The 26190-nt window shown below is 42.3% G+C and overlaps 2 protein-coding genes across 4 annotated transcripts in view; one reads left to right on the plus strand and one right to left on the minus strand.

Annotated features, from left to right (window-relative positions):
• Positions 1-10827, plus strand: part of RNF175 (ring finger protein 175) — a gene marked incomplete at both ends in the record, with an annotated part of 76763 nt that extends 65936 nt beyond the window's left edge. Inside the window, 3 exon segments of the mRNA XM_079919883.1 lie at positions 10713-10714; positions 10717-10753; positions 10755-10827. Of these exon segments, the coding sequence (XP_079776009.1) occupies positions 10713-10714; positions 10717-10753; positions 10755-10827 (112 nt within the window).
• A 932-nt stretch (positions 10828-11759) lies between these two features.
• TLR2 (toll like receptor 2) lies at positions 11760-25276 on the minus strand. Of its 3 annotated transcripts, none has more exons than XM_079920658.1 (2): positions 24780-25276; positions 11760-17856 (listed from the first exon to the last, which is right to left on the minus strand). In XM_079920658.1, exon 2 carries the CDS (start codon positions 17838-17840, stop codon positions 15483-15485), a length of 2358 nt encoding a protein of 785 aa, XP_079776784.1. In that variant the 5' UTR covers positions 17841-17856; positions 24780-25276; the 3' UTR covers positions 11760-15482. The 3 variants fall into 3 exon arrangements, with proteins under 3 accessions (XP_079776784.1, XP_079776783.1, XP_079776782.1); XM_079920657.1 differs by lacking the exon at positions 24780-25276 and adding an exon at positions 24349-24444; XM_079920656.1 differs by lacking the exon at positions 24780-25276 and adding an exon at positions 23936-24070.
• Positions 25277-26190: the final 914 nt, after the last annotated feature.

Below are 26190 nucleotides of genomic sequence, written 5' to 3' on the forward strand. Positions count from 1 at the left end.
CAAAAAAAAAAAAAAAAAAAAAAAAAGAATTGAAATTGTAAAGGCCCCAAATGTGAGCTAGAATAGAAAAGTATTTTGAAGGTGTACCAAATTGTCTTATTTCCAGACATGAGTAGGGGTTTTTCCCCCTGAATTTTGGCTTTTTTAATTCCTTGCTACAGCTCATCTTTTCTTAGGCTAACCTAAGTAATAATAATATTGAAAGGAGTGAAGACCTACTACAGATTTGCTCAACAAATGGCAGCAAAAGGATTTTTATAGACAGCAGGGATCCCCAACTGAATAAACCCAAATCTCCTTAAGGTCACAGGAAGGGAATGTCCCCACCCAGAGCTGACTACAAAGACTTAGCCCTCAACCCCTCACTGGCCCAAGACCATAGTGTATATGTTCCAGGGGCATAAATGGAACTAAAACATATCCCCCCTTAAGCAGAAGAGCACTGAAGGGATGGTTTCTGCCTGCCAAGTACTCGCTCTTCTCCTAAGTGACAGTCTTACTGTTCCTTCGGAGTTCCAGTCACCTGCATTCACAGTGCTAAAGGAGACCCCCACCCTGCTCCCTGCCCCGCCGACTCTTCAAACCCTAAGTGTTTAGTTTGAACCGGCAGCGCTGGCAGCAACGCCCCCATCTCTGGGGACTGCAAACCAAGGAAGGACTTGCAAGCAGGGCAGTGGAGGAGGCAGCGTGCGTGGGCCCCTGGATCTCGGAGCCACACGCCAACAACAGAGAGCATCCCCTGCGGCCACCAGCTCCCTTCCCAGACCTGGCCTTCCTCGCAGAGTCCGTGCGAGGCACGCACAGGCAAGGCTGAAGGCCTGTCATGTGCCTTCCTCTCCTCCACTCATGCTAACACGAGTCCAGAACAGCTTTTGGCTAATAACTTACTTACGAAACTGCAGTACATAAATCTTTGTTATAAAATTGGCGATATGATCATAAATGTCACCTTAACAATCATTTAAATAACAAAGGACAATTGGTTTCTCTAAGAGGAAGAAATGGTCTTGAGAGAAGAAACTTTTGAATACTACATGTACTCTTTTATTTTTCCCTATGAGATACAGAACTTTATTTCTGAATGTAACATCCTAACAACAATTGTCATTCTTCTAAGGCAGCTAAAGAAATACATGTACTCTTTATTGAGACTCAGTGTAAGATAAAAGCTACATGTGACAAATCTGCCTTTCTGTGTGGAACATTGCTAACAGAGATAGAAGGTATTAATTAAGTTCCCTTAGTACAATTTATCAAAGATACCAGGATAACATACGTATTATCTATGAACTAATGTTTTTCTTTGAGATATGCAATGAGTTCTCTCTGATGAGCTGAAGGCAGGAGAGCCCAGAGCTGTTTTTGCTCACTACGGTAGTTCCCATTATTCTTCGTTTTCCACTGTAACCATTCCCCCCTTTCCTCTTTTTTTTAGTAAGTGACCCTTGCCTTTTATTCTTGTTTGGGATTATGATATTTGGGGAATTTAACGTGGATGGATTCGATTTATTTTTGGAAATTGGGTGTAGTGTAAATAACAATGACTATTTCTGCTACATGGCTGTAGGTAGAGCAACCTACTTAACTGAGATTCATCTCGGAGCGCACACACTTTTTTTTTTTTTAACATCTTTATTGGAGTATAACTGCTTTACAATGGTGTGTTACTTTCTGCTTTATAACAAAGTGAATCAGTTATACATATACATATATCCCTATATCTCTTCCCTCTTGCGTCTCCCTCCCTCCCACCTTCCCTATCCCACCCCTCTAGGTTGTTACAAAGCACCGAGCTGATCTCCCTGTGCTATGCGGCTGCTTCCCACCAGCTATCTATTTTACGTTTGGTAGGGTATATATGTGCATGCCACTCTCTCACTTTGTCCCAGCTTACCCTTCCCCCTCCCCATATCCTCAAGTCCATTCTCTAGTAGGTCTGCATCTTTATTCCCATCTTGCCCCTACGTTCTTCATGACCATTTTTTGGTTTGTTTTTTAGATTCCATATATATATGTTAGCATACAGTACTTGTTTTCCTCTTTCTAACTTACTTCACTCTGTATGACAGACTCTAGGTCCATCCACCTCACTACAAATAACTCAATTTCCTTTCCTTTTATGGAGGAGTAACATTCCATTGTATATATGTGCCACATCTTCTTTATCCATTCACCTCTTGATGGACACTTAGGTTGCTTCAATATCTTGACTATTGTAAATAGAGCTGCAATGAACATTGTGGTACATGACTCTTTTTGAATTATGGTTTTCTCAGGGTATATGCCCAGTAGTGGGATTGCTGGGTCGTGCAGTAGTTCTATTTTTAGTTTTCTAAGGAACCTCCATACTGTTCTCCATAGTGGCTGTATCAATTTACATTCCCACCAACAGTGCAAGAGGGTTCCCTTTTCTCCACAACCTCTCCAGCATTTCTTGTTTGTAGATTTTTTGATGATGGCCATTCTGACTGTTGTGCGGTGATACCTCATTGAAGTTTTGATTTGTATTTCTCGAATAATTAGTGATCTTGAGCATTCTTTCATGTGTTTGTTGGCAATCTGTACATCTTCTTTGGAGAAATGTCTATTTAGGTCTTCTGTCCATTTTTGGATTGGGTTGTTTGTTTTTTTGATATTGAGCTGCATGAGCTGCTTGTAAATTTTGGAGATTAATCCTTCATCAGTTGCTTCATTTGCAAATATTTTCTCCCATTCTGAGGGTTTTTTTTTTTTTTTTGTCTTGCTTATGGTTTCCTTTGCTGCGCCGAAGCTTTTAAGTTGCATTAGGTTCCATTTATTTATTTTTGTTTTCATTTCTCCAGGAGATGGGTCAAAAAGGATCTTGCTGTGATTTATGTCATAGAGTGTTCTACCTATGTTTTCCTCTAAGAGTTTGAAAGTGTCTGGCCTAACATTTCGGTCTTTAATCCATTTTGAGTTTATTTTTGTGTATGGTGTTAGGAAGTGTTCTAATTTCATTCTTTTACATGTAGCTGTCCAGTTTTCCAACATCGCTTATTGAATACGCTGTCTTTTCTCCATTGTATATTCTTGCTTCCTTTATGAAAGATAAGATGATCATATGTGCGTGGGTTTATCTCTGGGCCTTCTATCCTGTTCCATTGATTTATATTTTGGTTTTTGTGCCAGTACCATACTGTCTTGATTACTGTAACTTTGTAGTATAGTCTGAAGTCCAAGAGCCTGATTCCTCCACCTCCGTTTTTCGTTCTCAAGATTTCTTTGGCTATTCAGGGTCTTTTGTGTTTCCATACAAATTGTGAAATTTTTTGTTCTAGTTCTGTGAAAAATGCCAGTGGGAATTTGATAGGGATTGCATTGAATCTGTAGATTGCTTTGGGTAGTATAGTCATTTTCACAATGTTGATTCTTCCAATCCAAGAACATGGTATGTCTCTCCATCTATTTGTATCATCTTTAATTTCTTTCATCAGTGTCTTATAGTTTTCTGCATACAGGTCTTTTGTCTCCTTAGGTAGGTTTATTCCTAGGTATTTTATACTTTTGTTGCAGTGGTAAATGGGAGTGTTTCCTTAAATTCTCTTTCAGATTTCTTATCATTAGTATATAAGAATGCAAGAGATTTCTGTGCATTAATTTTGTATCCTGCTACTTTACCAAATTCATTGTTTAGCGCTAGTAGTTTTCTGGTAGCATCTTTAGGATTCTCTATGTATAGTATCATGTCATCTGCAAACAGTGACAGCTTTACTTCTCCTTTTCTAATTTGGATTTCTTTTTCTTCTCTGATTGATGTGGCTAAAACTTCCAAAACTATGTTGAATAATAGTGGTGAGAGTGGGCAAACTTGTCTTGCTCCAGATCCTAGTGGAAATGGTTTCAGTTTTTCACCATTGAGGACGATATTGGTAGTGGGTTTGTCATATGTGGCCTTTATTATGTTGAGGAAAGTTTCCTCTATGCCTACTTTCTGGAGGGTTTTTTAATCATAAATCGGTTTTGAATTTTGTCAAAAGCTTTCTCTGCATCTATTGAGATGATCATATGGCTTTTCTCCTGAAATTTGTTAATATTGTGTAGCACATTGATATTGAAGAATGCTTGCATTCCTGGGATAAACCCCACTTGATCATAATGTATGATCCTTTTAGTGTGCTGTTGGATTCTGTTTGCTAGTGTTTTGTTGAGGATTTTTGTATCTATTTTCATCAGTGATGTTGGCCTGTAGTTTTCTTTCTTTGTGACATCTTTGTCTGCTTTCGGTATCAGAGTGATAGTGGCCTCGTAGAATGAGTTTGGGAGTTTTCCTCCCTCTGCTCTATTTTGGAAGAGTTTGATAAGGATAGGTGTTAGCTCTTCTCTAAGCGTTTGATAGAATTCGCCTGTGAAGCCATCTAGTCTGGGCTTTTGTTTGTTGGAAGATTTTTAATTTCAATTTCAGTGCTTGTGATATGTCTGTTCATATTTTCTATTTCTTCCTGGTTCAGTCTCAGAAGGTTGTGAATTTCTAAGAATTTGTCTATTTCTTCCAGGTTATCCATTTTATTGGCATAGAGTTGCTTGTAGTAATCTCTCGTGATCCTTTGTATTTCTGCAGTGTCAGTTGTTACTTCTCCTTTTTCATTTCTAATTCTATTGATTTGACTCATCTCCCTTTTTTTCTTGATAAGTGTGGCTAATTGTTTATCAATTTTGTTTATCTTCTCAAAGAACCAGCTTTTAGTTTTATCAATCTTTGCTATCGTTTCCTTCATTTCTTTTTCATTTATTTCTGATCTGATCTTTATGATTTCTTTCCTTCTGCTAACTTTGGGGGTTTTTTGTTCTTCTTTCTCTAATTGCTTTAGGTTCAAGGTTAGGTTGTTTTTTTGAGATGTTTCGTGTTTCTTAGGTTGGCTTGTATAGCTATACACTTCCCTCTTAGAACTGCTTTTGCTGCATCCCATAGTTTTTGGGTCATTTTGTTTTCATTGTCATTTGTTTCTAGGTATTTTTTCCTTTCCTCTTTGATTTCTTCAGTGATCTCTTGGTTATTGAGTAGTGTGTTGTTTAGCCTCCATGTGTTTGTATTTCTTACAGATTTTTTCCTGTAATTGATATCTAGTCTCATACCACTGTGGTTGGAAAAGATACTTGATACAATTTCAATTTTCTTAAATTTACCAAGGCTTGACTTGTGACCCAACATATGACCTATCCTGGAGAATGTTCCATGAGCACTTGAGAACAATGTGTATTCTGTTGTTTTTGGATGGAATGTCCTATAAATATCAATTAAGTCCATCTTATTTAATATATCATTTAAAGCTTGTGTTTCCTTTTTTATTTTCATTTTGTATGATATGTCCATTGGTGAAAGTGGGGTGTTAAAGTCCCCTACTATGATTGTGTTACTGTCGATTTCCCCTTTTATGGCTGTTAGTATTTGCCTTATGTATTGAGGTGCTCCTATGTTGGGTGCATAAATATTTACAATTGTTATATCTTCTTCTTGGATCGATCCCTTGATCATTATGTAGTGTCCTTCTTTGTCTCTTCTAATAGTCTTTGTTTAAAGTCTATTTTGTCTGATATGAGAATTGCTATTCCAGCTTTCTTTTGCTTTCCATTTGCATGGAATATCTTTTTCCATCCCATCACTTTCAGTCTGTATGTGTCCCTAGGTCTGTAGTGGGTCTCTTGTAGACAGCATATATAAGGGTTTTGTTTTTGTATCCATTCAGCCAGTCTGTGTCTTTTGGTGGGAGCATTTAAGCCATTTACATTTAAGGTAATTATCGATATGTATGTTCCTATTCCCATTTTCTTAATTGTTTTGGGTTTGTTATTGTAGGTCTTTTCCTTCTCTTGTGTTTCCTGCCTAGAGAAGTTCCTTTAGCATTTGTTGTAAAGCTAGTTTGGTGGTGCTGAATTCTCTTAGCTTTTGCTTGTCTGTAAATCGTTTAATTTCCATCAAATCTGAATGAGATCCTTGATGGTTAGAGTAATCTTGGTTGTAGGTTTTTCTCCTTCATCACTTTAAGTATGCTCTGCCACTCCCTTCTGGCTTGCAGAGTTTCTGCTGAAAAATCAGCTGTTAACCTTATGGGGGTTCCCTTATGTGTTATTGTTGTGTTTCCCTTTCTGTTTTTAATATTTCTTCTTTGTATTTAATTTTTGATAGTTTGATTAATATGTATCTTGGCGTGTTTCTCCTTGGATTTATCCTGTATGGGACTCTCTGTGCTTCCTGGACTTGATTAACTATTTCCTTTCCCATGTTAGGGAAGTTTTCAACTATAATCTCTTCAAATGTTTTCTCAGTCCCTTTGTTTTTCTCTTTTCCTCTGGGACCCCTATAAATCGAATGTTCCCTTGTTTAATGTTGTCCCAGAGGTGTCTGAGACTGTCCTCATTTCTTTTCATTCTTTTTTCTTTATTCTGCTCTGCAGTAGTTATTTCCACTATTTTATCTTCCAGGTCACTTATTCATTATTCTGCCTCAGTTATTTTGCTATTGATCACTTCTAGAGAATTTTTAATTTCATTTATTGTGTTGTTCATCTCTATTTGTTTGCTCTTTGGTTCTTCTAGGTCGTTGTTAAATGTTTCTTGTATTTCCAAGATTTTGGATCATCTTTACTATAATTATTCTGAATTCTTTTTCAGGTAGACTGCCTATTTCCTCTTCATTTGTTAGGTCTGGTGGGGTTTTGCCTTGCTCCTTCATCTGCTGTGTCGTTCTCTGTCTTCTCATTTTGCTGAACTTACTGTGTTTGGGGTCTCCTTTTCACAGGCTGCAGGTTCGTATTTTCCATTGTTTTTGGTGTCTGTCTCCAGTGGCTAAGGTTGGTTCAGTGGGTTGTGTAGGCTTCCTGATGGAGGGGACTAGTGCCTGTGTTCTGGTGGATGAGGCTGGATCTTGTCTTTCTGGTGTTCAGGTCCACATCTGGTGGTGCATTTTGTGGTGTCTGTGGCCTTATTATGATTTTAGGCAGCCTATTTGCTAATGGATGGGGTTGTGTTCCTATCTTCTAGTAGTTTGGCAAAGGGTGTCCAGTACTGGAGCTTGCTGGTCATTGAGTGGAGCTGGGTCTTGGCATTGAGATGGAGATCTCTGGGAGATTTTTGCCGTTTGATATTACATGGAGCTGGGAGGTCTCTTGTGGACCAGTGTCCTGAACTTGGCTCTGCCACCTGAGAGGCACAGCCCTGATGCCTGGCTGGAGCACCAAGAGCCTGTCATCCATATGGCTCAGAATAAAAGTGAGAAAAAAAGAAAAAAGAAGATAAAAAAAAATAAAGTTATTAAAGTAAAAAATATTATTAAGAAAAAAAAATTTTTAAGCAATAAAAAAAAGAAAGAAAAAACGGACAGGCAGAACCCTAGGACAAATGGTAAAAGCAAAGCTATACAGACAAAATCACACACAGAAGCATACACATACTCACTCACAGAAAGAGATAAAGGGGGAAAAATATATTTATCGTTGCTCCCAAAGTCCACCTACACAATTTGGGATGATTCGTTGTCTATTCAGGTATTCCACAGACGCAGAGTACATCAAATTGATTGTGGAGATTTAATCCACTGCTCCTGAGGCTGCTGAGAGAGATTTCCCTTTCTCTTCTTTGTTCGCACAGCTCCTGGGGTTCAGCTTTGGATTTGGACCCGCCTCTTTGTGTAGGTTGTGTGAGAACATCTGTTCTTCGCTCAGACAGGACGGGGTTAAAGGAGCAGCTGATTCAGGGGCTGTGGCTCACTAAGGCGGGGTGGGGGGGGGGAGGAGGGTACGGAATGCAGGGCTAGCCTGCGGCAGCAGAGCCCAACATGATGTTGCAACAGCCCGCCGTGCATCCTCCCAGGGAAGTTGTCCCTGGATCACGGGACCCTGGAAGTGGTGGGCTGCACAGGCTCCCAGGACGGGAGGTGTGGATACTGACCAGCTACACAGGCTTCTTGGTAGCTTAGCGTCCCATGCCCGTCTCTGGGGTCCGCGCTGATAGCCACGGCTCGCGCCCGCCTCTGGAGCTCCTTTAAGCAGTGCTCTTAATCCCCTCTCCTCACGCACCAGGAAACAAAGAGGTAAGAAAAAGTCTCTTGCCTCTTCTGCAGCTCCAGAGTTTTTCCCGGACTCCCTCCTGGCTAGCTGTGGCGGACTAGCCCCCTTCAGGCTGTGTTCACACAGCCAAACCCAGTTCTCTCCCTGTAATCCGACCTCCGAAGCCCGAGCCTCAGCTCCCAGCCCCCACCCGTCCCAGTGGGTGAGCAGACAAGCCTCTCGGGCTGGTGAGTGCTGGTCGGCACCAATCCTCTGTGCGGGAATCTCTCCACTTTGCCCTCTGCACCCCCGTTGCTGCGCTGTCCTCCGTGGCTCTGAAGCTTCCCCTCCACCACCCGCAGTCTCCACCCACGAAGGAGCTTCCTAGTGTGTGGACACCTTTCCTCCTTCACAGCTCCCTCCCACTGGTGCAGGTCCCGTCCCTATTCTTTGTCTCTGTTTTTTCTTTTTTCTTTTGCCCTACCCAAGTACATGGGGAGCTTCTTGCCTTCTGGGAGGTCTGAGGTCTTCTGCCAGCGTTCTGTAGGTGTTCTGTAGGAGTTGCTCCACATGTAGACGTATTTCTGATGTATTTGTGGGGAGGAAGGTGATCTCTACGTCTTACTCTTCCACCGTCTTGAAGCTCCTCAAAACATATTTCTCTAAAACTCTGAAGCAATTCTTTTGTTGCCCAGATTATGTAAATAATTTGCTAGGCAAAGTTCCAGTGGTATTAACACCTGCTTCTTCCGATGTGTACCTAGTAGTAAATCTTGTTTTGTAATTTGGAGGCATGTGTTAAGGCCAACAAGCAACAAAATTTCGCCTGCCCCACCGGCTGCGGTGGGGGACGGGGGTCAGAGGGCCTAGAGAATTTTTAATTTCATTGAGGCTGGATCTTTCTGGTGGGCAGTTCCATGTCTGGTGGTGTGTTTTGGGGTGTCTGTGACCTTATTATGATTTTAGGCAGCCTCTCTGCTAATGAGTGGGGTTGTGTTTCTGTCTTGCTAATTGTGTGGCATAGGGTGTCCAGCACCATAGTGCTGGTCGTTAAGTGAAGCTGGGTGCTGGTGTTGAGATGGAGATCTCTGGGAGATTTTCTCCGTTTGATATTATGTGGAGCTGGTAGGTCTCTTGTGGACGAATGTCCTGAACTTGGCTCTGCCACCTGAGAGGCACAGCCCTGATGCCTGGGTGGAGCACCAAGAGCCTGTCATCCACATGGCTCAGAATAAAAGGGAGAAAAAGAAAGAAGATAAAAGGAAATTAAATTTAAGTTATTAAAATAAAAATTATTTTAAAAAAAATTTAAGTAATAAAAAAGAAAGAAGAGAGCAACCAAACCAAAAAACAAATCTACCAATGATAAGTGCTAAAACTATACTAAAAAAAAAAAAAAAAAAAAAAAGACGGACAGACCGAACCCTAGGACAAATGGTAAAAGCAAAGCTATACAAATTCACACACAGAAGCATACACATGCACACTCACAAAAAGAGCAAAAGGGAAAATATATGTATATCGTTGCTCCCAAAGGCCACCTCCTCAATTTGGGATGATTCGTTGTCTATTCAGGTATTCCACGGATGCAGGGTACATCGAGTTGATTGTGGAGATTTAATCCACTGCTCCTGAGGCTGCTGGGAGGGATTTCCCTTTCTCTGTTCACACAGCTCCTGGGGTTCAGCTTTGGATTTGGACCCGCCTCTGTGTGTAGGTCGCCTGAGGGCGTCTGTTCTTTGTTCAGACAGGACGGGGTTAAGGGAGCAGCTGATTCAGGGGCTCTGGCTCACTCAGTCCGGGGGGATGGAGGGGTACGGATGCGGGGCAACCCTGCGGCAGCAGAGCCCAGCATGATGTGGCAACAGCCTGAGGCGCGCCGTGCGTCCTCCCGGGGAAGTTGTCCCTGGATCCCGGGACCCTGGCAGTGGCGGGCTGCACAGGCTTCCGGGAGGGGAGGTGTGGAGAGTGACCTGTACTCGCACAGAGACTTCTTGGTGGCGGCAGCAGCAGCCTTAGCGTCTCATGCCCATCTCTGGGGTCCTCGCTGATAGCCGCGGCTCACGCCCGTCTCTGGAGCTCCCTTAAGCGGAGCTCTTAATCCCCTCTCCTCGCGCACCAAGAAACAAAGAGGAAAGAAAAAGTCTCTTGCCTCTTCCGCAGCTCCAGACTTTTTCCCGGACTCCCTCCCGGCTAGCCATGGTGCACTAGCCCCTTCAGGCTGTGTTCACGCTGCCAACCCCACTGACCTCCGAAGCCCGAGCCTCAGCACGCAGCCCCGCCCGCCCCGGCGGGTGAGCAGACAAGCCTCTCGGGCTGGTGAGTGCCGGTCGGCACCGATCCTCTGTGCGGGAATCTTCCTGCTTTGCCCTCCGCACCCCTGTTGCTGCGCTCTCCTCCACGGCTGCGAAGCTCCCCCCTCCGCCTCCCGCAGTCTCCGCCCGCGAAGGGTCTCCTGTGGAGACCTTTCCTCCTTCACAGCTCCCTCCCACTGGTGCAGGTTCCGTCCCTATCCTTTTGTCTCTGCTTTTTCTTTTTTCTTTTGCCCTACCCAGCTACATGGGGAGTTTCTTGCCTTTTGGGAGGTCTGAGGTCTTCTGCCAGCATTCAGTAGGTGTTCTGTAAGAGTTGTTCCACATGTATATCTATTTCTGATGTATGTGTGGGGAGAAGGTGATCTCCACATCTTACTCTTCCGCCATCTTGAAGCTCCTCCACACACACTTTTTATATGGACAAATCCTGGACTGGTTATCTGGTGGCCTGGCAACCCGTGGTGATAGGAATCTTCCAAGGCATTAATTATTCACTAGGTCTGGAATAGCATGGTACACCTACCCCAGAAGCAATGTATTGCATGTTGAAATATTTTCTAATCCTTAATCCTACATTTAATATTGACATTCTTTTCTAATTTTTTATTATTATTATTATTTTTTGCGATACGTGGGCCTCTCACTGCTGTGGCCTCTCCCGTTGCGGAGCAACAGGCCCCGGACGCGCAGGCTCAGTGGCCATGGCTCACGGGCCCAGCCGCTCCGCGGCATGTGGGATCTTCCCGGACCGGGGCACGAACCCGTGCCCCCTGCATCAGCAGGAGGACTCTCAACCACTGTGCCACCAGGGAAGCCCTTCTTTTCTAATTTTAGAGATGACCCCAAGAATTTAGAGAACTGAATAACAACTGGCACTTTGTCTTGTGTAAAGAATTTAAAGAGAAGTTGAGCAATGGAATAAACAAATAAAGCGTGCTTTGCATCCTTCCGATTACAATCGTTTTCTAATCATCGCATCTGACACATTTGGTACAACCCACTGTGGACATCCCACCTCTACTTTGGCTTACAGTGATCTCATCTGAGGCGTGTTTCAGAGGTTTGCAAAGTACTCCTCACGTACAACGTTGAGTTACAACAAGTACCTTCTTATCAGTTCAACATCTCCAAAGAAGTAGGCAGAGTTGTTAAATCTATGGTTTTAGAACAGAGTCTTTTGTGTTCTTTGTGCTTGTTACCACGTGGCAGCTTTGGCACCACAGAGCCCTTCTGTGCAGAGAGCACTTCTGAAGCCTCTAGCACCAGTGTGTTGCAGTCCACTCAATGGGCCAGAGCTATGCTGGGTTTCCTGGGGCTGCCCCATGCACTCAGCTCACCCAAGGGCTGCACTAAAGGGAAGAGAAGCACTCTCTTCTTCTGTGCCACTCTGTTCACACACACACACACACACACACACACACACAGTCAATCCATGGCCATACTCTGCTTTTATTTTCTTCACAGCATTTCCTGAAATCATATCATAGACTCATTTGTTTACTGTTTGTCTTCACCTCCATGAAGACTGGGAATTTTATCTGTTTTGTTCCCTACTATCTCTCCAGCACTTGGAGCAGTACCTGGCACATAACAGGCACTCAATAAATATTTGCTGACCAAATGAATTAATCCAGCAAGAAAGAAAAAATTAACAGAATTGGGAAGACCAGTCAAACAAATTAACCCAAGAATATGTTGAACTCCCCAAAATTAATTCATTTTAAATTACTGGTCATTTGTTAAACAGCCAACACTGTCTACATCACACCAGACATCTATTCTGCAATACGTGAAGACATTACACTTGTATGAAGTAGAAAAGAAACAAATCTATTGTCGGAAACATTGGCGACGCATTGCAGCAACTTGGATGGATCTAGAAGTTATCATACTAAGTGAAGTCAGTCAGAAACAGAAAGACAAATACCACATGATATCACTTATATGTGGAATCTAAAATATGACACAAATGAACTTATCTATGAAACAGAAACAGACTCGCAGACATAGAGAACTGACTTGTGGTTACCAGCGGGGAGGGGGAGTGGGGTCAGGTTGGATTGGAAGTTTGGGTGAGCAGATGGAAACTATTATATATAGAATGGATAAACAACAAGGTCCTACTGTATAGCACAGGGAACTATATTCAATATCCTGTGATAAACCATAATGGAAAAGAATATGAAAAAGAATGTATATATGTATAACTGAGTCACTTTGCTGTACAGCAGGAATTAACTCAACATTGTAAATCAACTATACTTCAATAAATGTTTTAAAAATATCAGCAACGCACTTAATGCTATACAAAATTCCATTGTAGTTGTAATGACAATAACTCACATTAAGATTTTTCTGGTTGGTAATATTCCTTCTTGAAACTGCTCAGTGCTTCAGTATTACAGCTGGCTCATCATCCAGATTATTAGAAGATTTAACTCTGCTTTATTTCTCTACTCAGCAAACATTTCAACAATTCAATATTTATTACGTACCAGGCATGTGCAAGGATTAAAGAGATAAATCAAGATTTTTGAACTTACAGGCTACAGACAAATAAAAGACCTCACAACTGTATAAAGCACCAACTAAAAATTAGTTTGTCTTTTGTAGCAGAGCCCTTAAATGCACCTCTGATGTATTTGCCATCTGCCTTTTATGGAGAGCAGAGTGAAGACCCTTTAGGACTCTGGGCAAGTAAACCAGCATGTGTCTTCATGGAATTCTGAATGACCCTCAGAGTTCAGAAATGTTAGATAATTACTAAACAATATCAGAAAAAAATAAAGATGCTATTTCCTTTACACAGTTTAGGCATTTAAAATCTAATCTCAGGGGCTTCCCTGGTGGCGCAGTGGTTAAGAATCCGCTTGCCAATGCGGGGACACAGGTTCGAGCCCTGGTCCGGGAAGATCCCGCATGCCGCGGAGCAACTAAGCCCATGCGCCACAACTACTGAGCCTGTGCTCTAGAGCCCGTGAGCCACAACTACTGAGCTCACGCAACACGACTACTGAAGCCCATGAGCCTAGAGCCTGTGCTCCACAAAAAGAAGCCACTGCAATGAGAAGCCCATGCACCACAGTAAAGAGTAGCCCCTGCTTGCCACAACTAGAGAAAGCCCGTGCACAGCAATGAAGACCCAACGCAGCCAAAAAATAAATTAATTTTAAATAAATAAATTAATTAAATCTAGTCTCAGTTTTGTGAAGTAATATGTATATACTACTCAGTTACCAGTGGTTATCTCAAGGTAAAGGGATAAGAGCTGATTCTTAATTTATTTTATATGCTTTTGTTTCTTGTCCAAATTTTCTACAGTTTAACATTTGCAATGAGAAAAATAGATTATTTTTAAAATATTATTTTAAATCTATCAATTAACTATGAAGCTTTTCTATTGCTGTTTAAATTATTGAAATTAAATCTACAGGTCAAGTCCACGTTAAATTTGTCTGGTTCTCATGACAATTAACATTGTGCTTAATGTGGGAAGGAAATAGAGGACTAAAGCAAAAAGTCCATTTTGTGTTTGGTTTCTGTGGCATCTCAAGTCTCCTTCTCCTGAACTTGTCTATTTTTTTCTTAGGCTGGGTACTCCATTACACTCTCCCAGGAGTTTGTGTGAGATAGAAGAACCCACTGTTTGGGTTTCCCAAGGACTAAAGCCTGTCCTGCACTTAATGAACTTATTTCTTTGGGATAACTTTCTGCAAACGACAGAAAATATACCCTAGATCCCTGCTAGTACTCATAACACAAAAACATTCATTTACAAACCATAATATATAAGACGACTTCCTTCTTGGAAAATAATAATAATAGCTAACACCTACCACAGGCACCTGTCACCCTGTGCGAGTACCCCATGGTACCCATTCTCATAGGGTTGGTCCTCATCCAGGGGCACATGCCAGTGCTTTACTGATATTACTGCACCTTGACATCTACATCAGACCCTACGATGTATTTATTATTATCCCTATCTTAAGGACAGGAAAATATTTGGGATCAGATTGAGTTGCCCAAAGATACATGCATACTAACCCAGGTCCTTCTGATTCCAGACCCCAACTAACCACACAGACCCAGTTCTGGCTGAGGACTGAGCAAGGTCACTTCCTTTCACATGTGGTTCCCAGCTTAAGGAGTGAGTTGGATGAAGTCCATAAATAGCTCCTCACTTTTAAATTTAATGTATTCACTTAATGTCTTATTATCTAGATTCTAAAAATTAACATATGGAAGTAGTATCTATCTTTTAAATTATTGTGTATCAAATATTTCTGAGTCATTGTGAAGAACCTCTAGGTCTATACTTGCTTAAAAATCTATTTAGCTCATACGTACATTCATAATGTTTCAAAAGAGAAAAAATCAGAAACAAGACTTTTCAAAGAAGGAAAAAGCAACATGATGCAAGGGAAGCCGACTAGAAGATGGGGCTGAAAGCAGAGTAACCAGACACTAATTAGAACTTCACACGTAGTTAAAGGCTGAAGATCTGAGTCAGGGATATAGGGGGATTCTTTCAAATCCTTCAAAACTGAGTATATATTTCATTCGTTTCATTTTCATAGAAATACATAATTTACTGCATCTTGGGTTATATACCCTCTCTCAAGTAATTATGGCTGGAGAAACTTATCAAATAGCGAGAAAGACAGATCCAGTTCATATGAAAATATACCTTCTAGGGTTTTTTGTATCCTGTGAAGCTTAATGAGGACACACAGCACTTTTTTTCTAAGAACAGCAATAACATTTTGCCTTGCTGCTCTTGAGAGCAGTCAGGCACAGAAGGGACAGGTGCGGGGATGGAGAACGACCTCTACAGACGTGCGTGAGTCTCCTGGCAGAAAGCTGACGGACACAGTCATTTGAAATCTTCTGCTCATTTCTGCTGTTTCCTAATGAACTAAGTCAATTGGTACAGATAATTCAGATATCAATAATGCAGTGAGATCATGATTATCTCATAGGATAAAGAAAAGCCCAGAACTATGTTTTTCCAATCTGGTAGCAGCTTTTGAACAGTTTTAGTTGTTTCAGTAAGCAAGTCCTCATTCATATAGTTTACATATAATTGGGTCAGAATGGACTTAGTTATAACTAGTGATAGAAAGACCACCACCAGACCAAGACTGACCCTTAATGAAGGATCCTAGGACTTTATTGCAGCTCTCAAATTTACCCAAAACCCTTCCTGCTGCGTCTCATCAGCGGGCCACTCCAAGTAGGTCTTGGTGTTCATGATCTTCCGCAGCTTACAAAAACGCTGGGGGATGGCCTTTTTCTCAATGGGCTCCAGCAGAATGAGAATGGCAGCATCGTCGTTCTCATCAAAGAGACGAAAATGGGAGAAGTCCAGCTCGTACTTGCACCACTCACTCTTCACAAAGTTCTCAGAAAGCACAAAGATGGTTTTGTGGCTCTTTTCAATGGAGTCAATGATATTGTCGATAATCCACTTGCCAGGAATGAAGTCCCGCTTGTGAAGACACAACTTAAAGGGAGGTCTGAAGTGCTCCAGCTCCTGGACCATGAGGTTCTCCACCCAGTAGGAATCCCGTTCACTGTAGGACACAAAGGCGTCATAGCAGATGTCCCTGCGGGGAGCCTTCCTGGGCTTCCTCTTGGCCTGGAGCCAGGCCCACATCATCTTCATGTACCACAGTCCGTGGAAACGGTGGCACAGAACTCCCACGAGCAGGAACGACAGGAAAAGGGCACAGCACACGGCAGACACCACAGCTGCCCTGTGGCATTCAGAAGGCGAGAGCCGGGTGTCCCGAACCCGCTGGCCCCGCACGGAGGATGGAGAGTCACACACGTATTCTTCTGGCCAGTCGATCAGGACCTGGGCCAGGGCCTGCTGCCCCTGTGTGAAAGACAGGAAGTCACAGGAGCAAACGAAACTGTTGCCACCAGCTTCCAAAGTCTTCAGTTTTTGAAAAGAATCAAGTTGCTCCTTAGAGAAAGTAGTTATTATATTTCTGCTGATTCTCATAACTAATAACACAGGTAAAAAGGAGGCATCTGGTAGAGTCTTCAACTTATTTCTGGAAATATAAAGTTCTTTGAGTTTTGGCAAAATCAAAGAAAATGAATCGAGATTGTTATTGCTAATATCTAAAATTTCCAGTGTCTGGGGAATGCAACGGGTTAAACTTTGTATTCTTGTGCTGGATAAGTTCAAATATTTCATTTTTCCTGGCCACTGACAAGTTTCAGGCATTGAATGAAAATTATTCTTACTGATATCAAGGTTAGTCAGGTTTTTCAGAGTAAGCAAAATTTCTCCAGTTTTTTCTAATGATTTCAAACGATTCTGCCTTAAAACTAAGGTTTTTAGGAAGGGCCAGGCATGCTCACAGGCTGAGTTTTTCAAGGTTTCTTCAGACATTAAGTTTTCACTGAGATCCAAATATTCTAATGATTTTAAATGTTGTGAAAGTAAACAGGGAACCAGAAAAACCTTACTGTTTTCTATTGTGATTCTTTTAACTTTTCCTGTGAGTGAATATATATTACTCAGATCACGAAATAAGAAAAACTGTGGGATATGCAACTTCCGTATTGTTAATGTCTCCACGTCACGTAGGCGTTTCATTGTCTCCAGAGTCAATGTCCTAAAATCACCAACTCCATCATGGGTACAGTCATCAAACTCTACTTCTAAGCCTCCAGAAGCATAATTAAACAGTTTCACAACTTCAGTAAAACTTTCGTCAGTGATTTGCACATTTCTAAATGTAAACTTTTTAATCGATGTATTCGTTTCACTGATGGATACTTTTGAAAAATGAAAAGTGTTCAAATTAGTATCTCTCAGTTCTAAATGTTCTAAGGAACTTAAAATATCTACAAAAATCTCCAACAGTAAAACAGGCTGCTTCAGATGAAGAATCAGATGGCTGACGTTCCGGATCGACTTTAAACTCTTCGGCGCATATGTCTGCAGATTTGGAGCATTAATCTCAAGTTTCTCAAGAAGAGTTAGCCCAGCGAAATCCTTTTCCTGAATCTCAGTGAAGCTGTTACTATTTCCTACTTTCAGGATTCGCAGATTTGGGAGATGAGAAAAAAGAGATCTTTCCCCGAGTGTTTTGTATAAATTTCCCAGTAAGTTTAAGAATTTCAAGGCAGAAAGGGATCTGAACCAGGAGGATGAGAGGTAAGATAAACGATTATAGGATAAGTCCAAATATTCAAGACTCCTCAGCGAAAAAAAAGAATCTTCCTCCACCATGTGAATTTCATTGGCCCCCAGCCTCAGAGTCCTGAGGTTCACACACCTCCGCAGGTCGCTGTTGCTGACATAGGTGATCTCGTTGCTGGACAGGTCAAGGCTTTTCACAGCTGCCGTGAGCCCTGAGGGGATGGAGTTTAAAGATCTGGAGCGGCCATCGCAGACACCAGTGGGGTCACAAGACAGAGAAGAAGCCTGATCAGAGGCTCCCTCCTTGGGGAGGCTGATTACAGACCCCAAGACCCACACTGTCCACAAAGCAGGTGGCATTGTCCAGTGATCTCACCTACAAAGAAAAGAGGTTCAAATGAGTGATTGTGTTTGACACCATAGCTTAATTCCAGTTCTTGAGAAACGTTTTGTAAGATGTAGCACGTGCGTACACACACACACACACACACCAAGACATAACTGACAGGGAAATGGAATGTATGAATAAGGATAAAAAATGAATTCCCTGACACATCCAGCAACAGACCGCCACTGAACAATGACTTAAAGGCACAGTACCATCTAGGAATATGCAGCAGGACCAAACGTGGGTTGAAAGATGAAAGTAAATGAATGATGGAGGATGAAAAAGCAAGCAGTTTAAGGGCTAGGCTTAACCATATGCATTTACAACCTCGTATTTGCATACTTCAGATCTTATATTGGAGCATGCCCCTTGCCTGTCCTGATGCCCCCATGAGTTAGAGATCTCACAGTGCCAAACCACAGCTCTCCTTGAACAACTTTCACTGAATACAGCTCCAGGAGGAGCATGCTCTTTAACCGAAAGAAAAAGGTCCCATGCTTGTCAACCTGTCTTGCACTTGGCACTAGCAGGTGGAAGGGGTGCTGAGAACCCCAGGCAGAGCAAGGTGGTTTGTTGGGCGGAGGGACAATCAGACCATCAGAACCTACTCATCTGCAGTGAACTAAGTGCAGGAAGCAGTGTTTGACTCAGCACATTTTTCAAAAGATCATTTTGGGGAAACAATCAACAGTATTACCTTTGCCAGTACTCACGTGTCCATCTAAGGGTCAGTCTGTTTCAGGGCTCTCTAATCTGATCCAATGTCTATTTGTCTATCCTTGTACTGGTAACACACTATATTAAATATATGACATATCTTCATATCCAGGAGAGCAAGGCCTTCCTCCCTGTTCTTCTTTAAGTGAGTCTTAGTCTTGGTGCTTTGCATATTCTTATAAATTACAGAATCAGCTTATCAGTTTCAAAAACAAAACCCACTGATTTTTCTAAAATAAATTTATTTATTTTATTTTTGGCTGTGTTGGGTCTTCGTTGCTGCACGTGGGCTTTCTCTAGTTGTGGTGAGCAGGGGCTACTTTTCACTGCAGTGCGCAGGCTTCTCATTGCAGTGGCTTCTCTTGTTGTGGAGCACAGGCTCTAGGTGCGCAAGCTTCAGTAGTTGTGACACTCGGGCTCAGTAATTATGGTTCACGGGCTTAGTTGTTCCGCGGCATGTGGGATCTTCCCGGACCAGGGCTTGAACCCGTGTTCCCTGCATTGGCAGGCAGATTCTTAACCACTGAGCCACCAGGGAAGCCCAAACCCATTGATTTTAGTTGGCAATGCCATGACTCTATAGATATTTTGGAATTATTGACATCACTACAATATTGAATCTTTCAATCCATGAGCATGATATATCTTTCCATTTATTTGGCTCTTCATTACCACAATAATGTCTTATGATTTTCTACACAGAGGTCTTGAGCATATTTTGTGAGGTTTATTTCTAGACATCTGATACTTTTGAGGTTTGGAAAATAGTATTACTTACTTATATGTGGCATATACCTATATATACAGAGAGAGAAATTCAATTAAGTTTTACATATCTACCATGCATTGAGCAACCTTGCAAAACTAATTCAGCAATTTCACAGTTTGTAGATTCCTTTTAATTTTCTACATACACAATCATATCATCCAGGTATAATGATGGTTTTATTTACTTTTTCCAATCCTTATACCTTTACTTCATTGTCTTGATTAATGAATGTTGAATTTTATCAAAACTTTTTTTCTTCCTTATTGAGATAAGAACATTTCCTCCTTCACTTTGTTAATAAATATCGGTGACTACAATGGATAAATGTGTTAAAGCAACCTTGCATTTTTAGAATAAACCCACATTCGTCTGGATATATTATCCTTTTTATATATTGCTGGATTTTATTTATAATATTTTGTTTAGAATTTTTGAATCTATATTCAGAAGTAAAATTGCCCTACAAATTTCTTTCTCCTAATGTCCTCATACAGTTTTTGTTGTTGTTTGTTTTTGTTAAATACATTAATTTAACAGCTACAGAATGATTCAGATTTTCTTTTTATTCTTTTGTCAGTTGTGTTTTTCAAAGAAGTTATCATTTTCTTCCAAATTTTCAAATTTACTGACATAGTTGCTTTCATCCCCTTATTGTTTTAATGTCTGCAGGACCTCTATTCTATTCCTTAGATGGTATTTGTGCCTGCTTTCTTTCTCAATTGTCTTGCCAGAGGTTTATCGTTTTTATTAGCATTTTTAAAATTTTATTTATTTTATCCATTTATTTTTGGCTGTATTGGGTCCTTGTTGCTACGCGCGAGCTTTCTCTAGTTGCAGCGAGCAGGGGCTACTCTTCATTGAGGTGCACGGGCTTCTCATTGCAGTGGCTTCTCTTGTTGTGGAGCACGGGCTCTAGGCATGCGAGCTTCAGTAGTTGTGGCGAACGGCCTTCAGTAGTTGCGGCACACGGGCTTCAGCAGTTGCAGCGCACAGGCTTAGTTGCTCCATGGCATGTGGGAGGTTATCTTCCTGGACCAGGGATCAAACCTGTGTCCCCTGCATTGGCAGCCAGATTCTCAACCACTGCACCACCGGGGAAGTCCTATCAGCATTTTTGAATAACCAACTTCTCACTCTATAAAGCCTCTATTTATTTTCTATTTCATTAATTTCTACTCATATTACTATTTACTTCCTTCTGCTTTCTCTAGATTTATTTTACGGTTCTCATTCTAATTTCCTGAGATAGATGCTTCCTCATTAATTTTCAGCCATTCTTCATTTCTAATATATCCATTTCAGGTCATGCATTTTCATCTAAACACTAGTTTAGCTGTATTGTCCATGTCTCTTTCTCTTCTGTTCTTTCCATACTTTTTGTCTCTTCAAGTTTCATTCTATGTATTTTCTTCTGATCTATTTTCTAGTTTATTTTCCTTTCTTCAGCTATGTTTAATTTACTGTTAAATCCATCCACTGCTTTTAAATTTTTTGATTATTACAGTTTTCATCTATATCATTTCTATTTGGTTCCTTTCCACTTCTGCTATGTCATTTTTATAGTTTTAAATTCTCTGACAGATTTTTCAGTTTTGTCTTTCATTGCGTTGAACACAGTAAGCACAGTCTGACAGCTGCAGAGCACTTTTGACAGCCTTAGAAAGCAGGGAGTTAAATGTTAAGGTCTGGGGCAGTCACAGATGGGATAGATAAGGCCGAACTAGAGGAAAACAAGTCCTCACAGGTTGCATCACAGCTTTGACTTATCTGGATGGCTCGGGCAGCCTTGATCTCTGAATACGGACTAAGATTATTTCTGGAACGCTAGTGCTCATGGGTACCTACAGAAGCAAAGGAAAATTTTCTCCAGAAGAAGAAAACATCATCCTAGCCCTTAGATTTCTTTCTGGAAACAATTTTTCAAATAGAATGTCCAGTAAAAAATGAAAAACAACTGGGCACTAACGAAAGCAAGGTGATAAGCATGAGAAAAGCAGAAACAGAAGACAACAGAAACTAACCCATAGAGGCCGCAGATCTAGCGTTGTCCCCACCTCTAAAACTGACAGGGTTAAGATGAAATGGCTATTACTATTTGGCACTATGTCTATCCCATTGTCTTTCTGCTTAAACGGTTGTTGGAAAAAAAATCCTCTTAGTATAATTGTACTGGAGGACCAAAATCTACCTGATTTTTTCCACTTCGTAACATATTGCACAAATCTTAAGAAATCTATACCAATTTTTGGCTAAGATTTAAGGTCAAATATGTTCATTTTTTATTTTTCCTGGCTTTTTCTCTTTAAAACGTAAAATTTATAAGAGCAGAGATCTTGGGCTATTTCATATACATATTATATGATACCTATTACACGGTAGGTTTTCAACAAATAATAATTATTGATGATGCTAAAACTACAGTTAACAGCTTGACACTTTAGGTCAGAATTACTTGTCTCTCCTCCCATTTCCCCAATACACTACAGGAGGGGGCAGAGAAGTCCTCAGTGTAAGACACTGAGAAAGGGAAGGGCGATGGCTCAAGTTAGATGGAGTGGAGTCAGATCTAATAAAGGCTGTGGATCTGCACAAAGTACAAAAATCACCTGCTTAAAGAATTCAGAAAGTTGCCAGAGTGGTGAGGAATTATTAGTCCAAGACTCGGGATAGGATGGAAGTCTGAGGAGTAAGCCTGGTGTTAGAGGCGACTTAGCTGAGAGGAAGTTGAAGCCCTGTGGCCCAGAGTGAAACCAGGAACAGACGCCCACTTTAGGGCGAGGGCTGAGATGCCTGGGTGAAGCCAGACTAGAGAAGGACTCATGGCCCAGCGCATGGTAGAGAAGTGACAGTGGGCTCTCCATAAAGCCAAGCACAGAGAAAAGGCTACGCCATATGTGAACAGGGGCCTCAAAAATCTCTGCCCTCTGACCCAGGGTCTCCACCTGGCTAGAAGCTAGCCTCCTAGAAATCTCGCATAAGAAATCAAAACCCAGGCCTGCCACATATGCTCGTGTGGATCCAAATATTGAAAGATATAATAACTAAGAATTTTTCAGAACTGAAGAAAAACATAAATTTACAAATTATAAATGCATATTGAATCCCAAAGAATAGAAATTCCTCATCTAGCCCCCAAACAATGGAATAACAGCCTCAAAGGGCTGAGAAAACATACCTGTTAGTCTAGACATCTCTACCCAGTTAAATAATCATCCAAGAGTAAAGATAAGACATTTTCAGACATTTGTAGACCTTCATTGAAAGAAGTACCCCAAAACATATGTTCTTCAACACATGGAAAATCAACCAGGTAAGAGTAGGCAACAAGAAGCAACAAGTGGATTTTTTTAGTGTAACGATAGATAAGAAAGACAGCACTCAGAAACTCAGACATGGGTTTCCTGCATGAGGAAAAAGTAATATAAATTTTAAATGACACTGTGGAGATAAAAAAAAAATTTTTTTTGACAAGCAAACCTATTTGGGAGGAGTAAGTACAACTTAGATTTACTAAAATATCTTTATGAGGTCACACCCAAGGTGCCACATACAATAAATTATGTTCAATCACTGAAATCAAAACAAGATATTTAACCAACCAAGCCAAATTCTTAAGTAAAGCAATGAAAAAAAATAACTGATGGCTTAGAAACTTCCAAAACATGTTGTCAACTTCAGGTCATTTTCATAAAATTGATACATTATAAAAAGTTTAAAGAAGACACAAAGGTTCTCTGCTTAGAACAGGAAGAAGAAGAAACTTAAAATATTGGCGAATAAGTCATTTTCAAGTAATCAAGTCAGGATATTTGCCTTTTTCTTTTCTTTTCTTTTCTTTTTTTTTTTTTTGGTGTCTACTTTCAAGTCAGCCATCCTATCTCCCAGTTGCTTTTTGGTAAAGATCTGAGTTAGTAACAGTGCAGACAAGACCTTCTGCAAGATTACAAGCATCTCACCCGGCTGAATTGTTTACACCCTGAACAATTTCTCTCTCTCTCCCCGCCCTTTTTTTTTTTTTTCTTTTTTCAAACAGGAAAAACACTATCCTGGCTGACATCCAAGTTCCATACACAAGTTGTCATTTATAGACGTTGACGAAGTTTTAATGGCGTGAAGCCCCCCCGGAGCAGAGACCAGGCTCGGGGTTGGGGAGCGAGAGTCCTAGGCAGATCCGAGTCCTGACCCTGTCCCATTGCTGAGCCCTGGTGGCCGAAATCCCACCTTTGGAAGTTGGGTCCCAGCGGTAAGCAGTGAGCGCAGACGCACCGCCAGCAGGACGCACCTATGCAACCTTGAAAGCCTCTACCTGAACCTCGTCACCGCCGCTCCGAGTGAAGGGGGCAGGGGCGACCGGGGCGCCCTGAGCCGCCGGCGAGAGGGCTGCCCTTCGGGAACTGGAGCCACTGGCCACCCCGCCTCCCGGAACGCGGCCGGCCGCAGCGCGGAGCCCGCGGAAGCTCCCCGCGGCGCCCCATCGGAGGCTGGATGGCCCCGCCAAGGCCCGCGGGCACCGGGACGCCAAGGGCTGGGCGAACCTCGGCCGCACCCCCGTCCCTTTCCGTGAGGTACCGCTTCTCTCACCTCGGCGGGGCAGGTGTCCGCATTCCCGTGCGGGGCCTAGCAGACGGGGCTGCAGGAGCGTCGACGGCCTCGGGGCCGGGGACTCCCCCCTTCCCCGGGGCCGCGCCGCACGACTGGGGTCCCGGCTGCCGCCGACTGGGAAGCGAGGATGCCCGGCGCCCGCGTCCGCGCCTCGGCCACCCTGGGACCCTGCCCGCCCGGTCCGGGAAGGGCTGCGGAACGAGGAAGCCCGCCGAGCGTATTTTCGGCCCGATGTATCCGGAGAACGCGCAGCTGCCGCCAGGCCGCGCCTTCTGCCGCCTCCGGCCCGGACCTGCCCGCGCCCCGGAAGAGTGCGCAGGGACGCTGCGTGTGGCCGGCGCCCCCTTCTCCAGGGTGCGGGGACCACCCGTTCCGCGGAGCGCGCCTGTCACCTGTGGCCTGGGGCCCGCCGCCGCTTCCCTTTCCGCGGGCTCCGTCGGGTGACCGTGACCCAGGTGCTACCCCACCGCCGCCTGGTGCCCGGACCGGGTCGGAGGCGGGCGCTGGGGCCAGGGTGTGGGGAGACGCTTAAGGCCTCCGCGTGGGATTCCCCCAGCACAGAGTTAGATTTCGAAACCAACGAGAAGGCTTATTACCCAACCACTATTTTCTTGAAGCCTCGGGCACCCAAAGCCTCTTACTGCCCTGAAACACGCCGTCTCCATTCTTCTGCGTCCTTGGACGCCCAAATTCAGGCTCACGAATCATGCCTCTCATCCTCCCACCCCCACCACGACCTTTTAAACACAATTTCCCGGTCAGTATATCTCCAGGGTCCACTTCCACCCGCAAGTCTATTCTCTCCTGCATTAAAATAACTCACCAGTCACTATCCAAACCAACGCAGCAAGATTTTGCCTGAAGAGCAGATAAGGACAGCCCAGATTTTTTAAAAATTTCAATCTTGTGGCGGTCCCCTGGTGGTGCGCTGACTTTCCCTAGCACCCACCTCCCATCCCTGCTCTTACCGTGAAAAGATGTGGGCTCCCCCTTATGTCTAAGATTTTGAACATAAGTCCTTCCCTTGCGCGTTTCCATCCCTGTTTCTCAAAATGGGTAATTCCCAAAACGAAGTCTTAGATTGGCTTTCTTCATTGCCACAGAAACTAGTGAGACATGTTTGTAAGGGAAACTAGCTACCTTTTCAAAATTAAGCTGCCTTAATATTCATAAACTATATTTTATTTTCATAATTACATTTGACCTTCCCAAATTGAGATTGGAGGCTGAAGAAGCATTCTAGTTCCTCTTTGACACAGGAGGAAATGCCATGCAAATTCTAAGTGCCAGAATTGAGATTTGAAACCAGAATTTTACCCTAAACCCAGGGTTCTTTGTGTTACCCTATTCCACATGCCTAGTCTTCATCAAAGGCTCCAGCCTTAGGCAAACTTAATCTATAGGCATGAATATGAACTTGAGGGGATGGAGTCTGTTTTTCTATACAGTTTACTGATTACCGTGGGGACATTTCTCTGCATCCCTGACCATCCAGGCTCTCCAGCTGTCTGAAACACTTTCTTCTTATTACTTCAAAATCTCCCCCTCTCTTCCTCATGATTTCTCGTGTGTCCTTCAGAAAACTTCTTTCCAATTTTTTGCCCTGAAACTGAAAACCTCTGTTCTTTCTCTATATGTCTTTTCTAGTTGAGCTGCCTAGATTGACTGATGTTATTGCTTTGTAATCCCAAATTTGATTAGAATATTCTGACAAAGTTAAGTAGAAATTATGTATTTACCCGCAACTTACTACCAGTGTCATCTACATGCAGTGTATCTTTCTCTACACTCTCAGCAAAGCTATTAGCACCTTCTACTAAGGCACATCCTTATACGTGTTCAGTTCTTCACGTTTTCGAAGCACTTTCACATAAATCTTTTCACCTGAGTCTTATAATAACATGTGAAATAAATAGTTCTGATATTATTACGCATTCAGTTCAAGTGATTAAAGAACTTGCCTCAAGTCATATGGCTCAGAGCCAAGTGGCAAATCCCAGGTTAGACTCCAAAACGCCTTAGCTTCTTTTCAGTATAAGACCTCCTCTAACTGCCTACACAGCTTATTTTATAAAAAAAAAAGTTAGAAAATGAACACAATATGAAAAGATAATTTGGTAAAAAGTAACTCTCATGGTATCTATTTTTTGAGAATCTGACTGAAATTCTAAAATGAAGTTATCAAAAAACACTGTCTTGTTCACATAAAATATTTTGTAACAGAGAAAATAATA

Source organism: Stenella coeruleoalba (assembly GCF_951394435.1).
Source record: "Stenella coeruleoalba genome assembly, chromosome: 4".
Classification (NCBI taxonomy): domain Eukaryota; kingdom Metazoa; phylum Chordata; class Mammalia; order Artiodactyla; family Delphinidae; genus Stenella; species Stenella coeruleoalba.

Excerpts from the sequence above, each read along its gene's own strand:
- TLR2 (XM_079920658.1), bottom strand. The coding sequence starts at position 17,840 with ATGCCACCTGCTTTGTGGACAGTGTGGGTCTTGGGGTCTGTAATCAGC.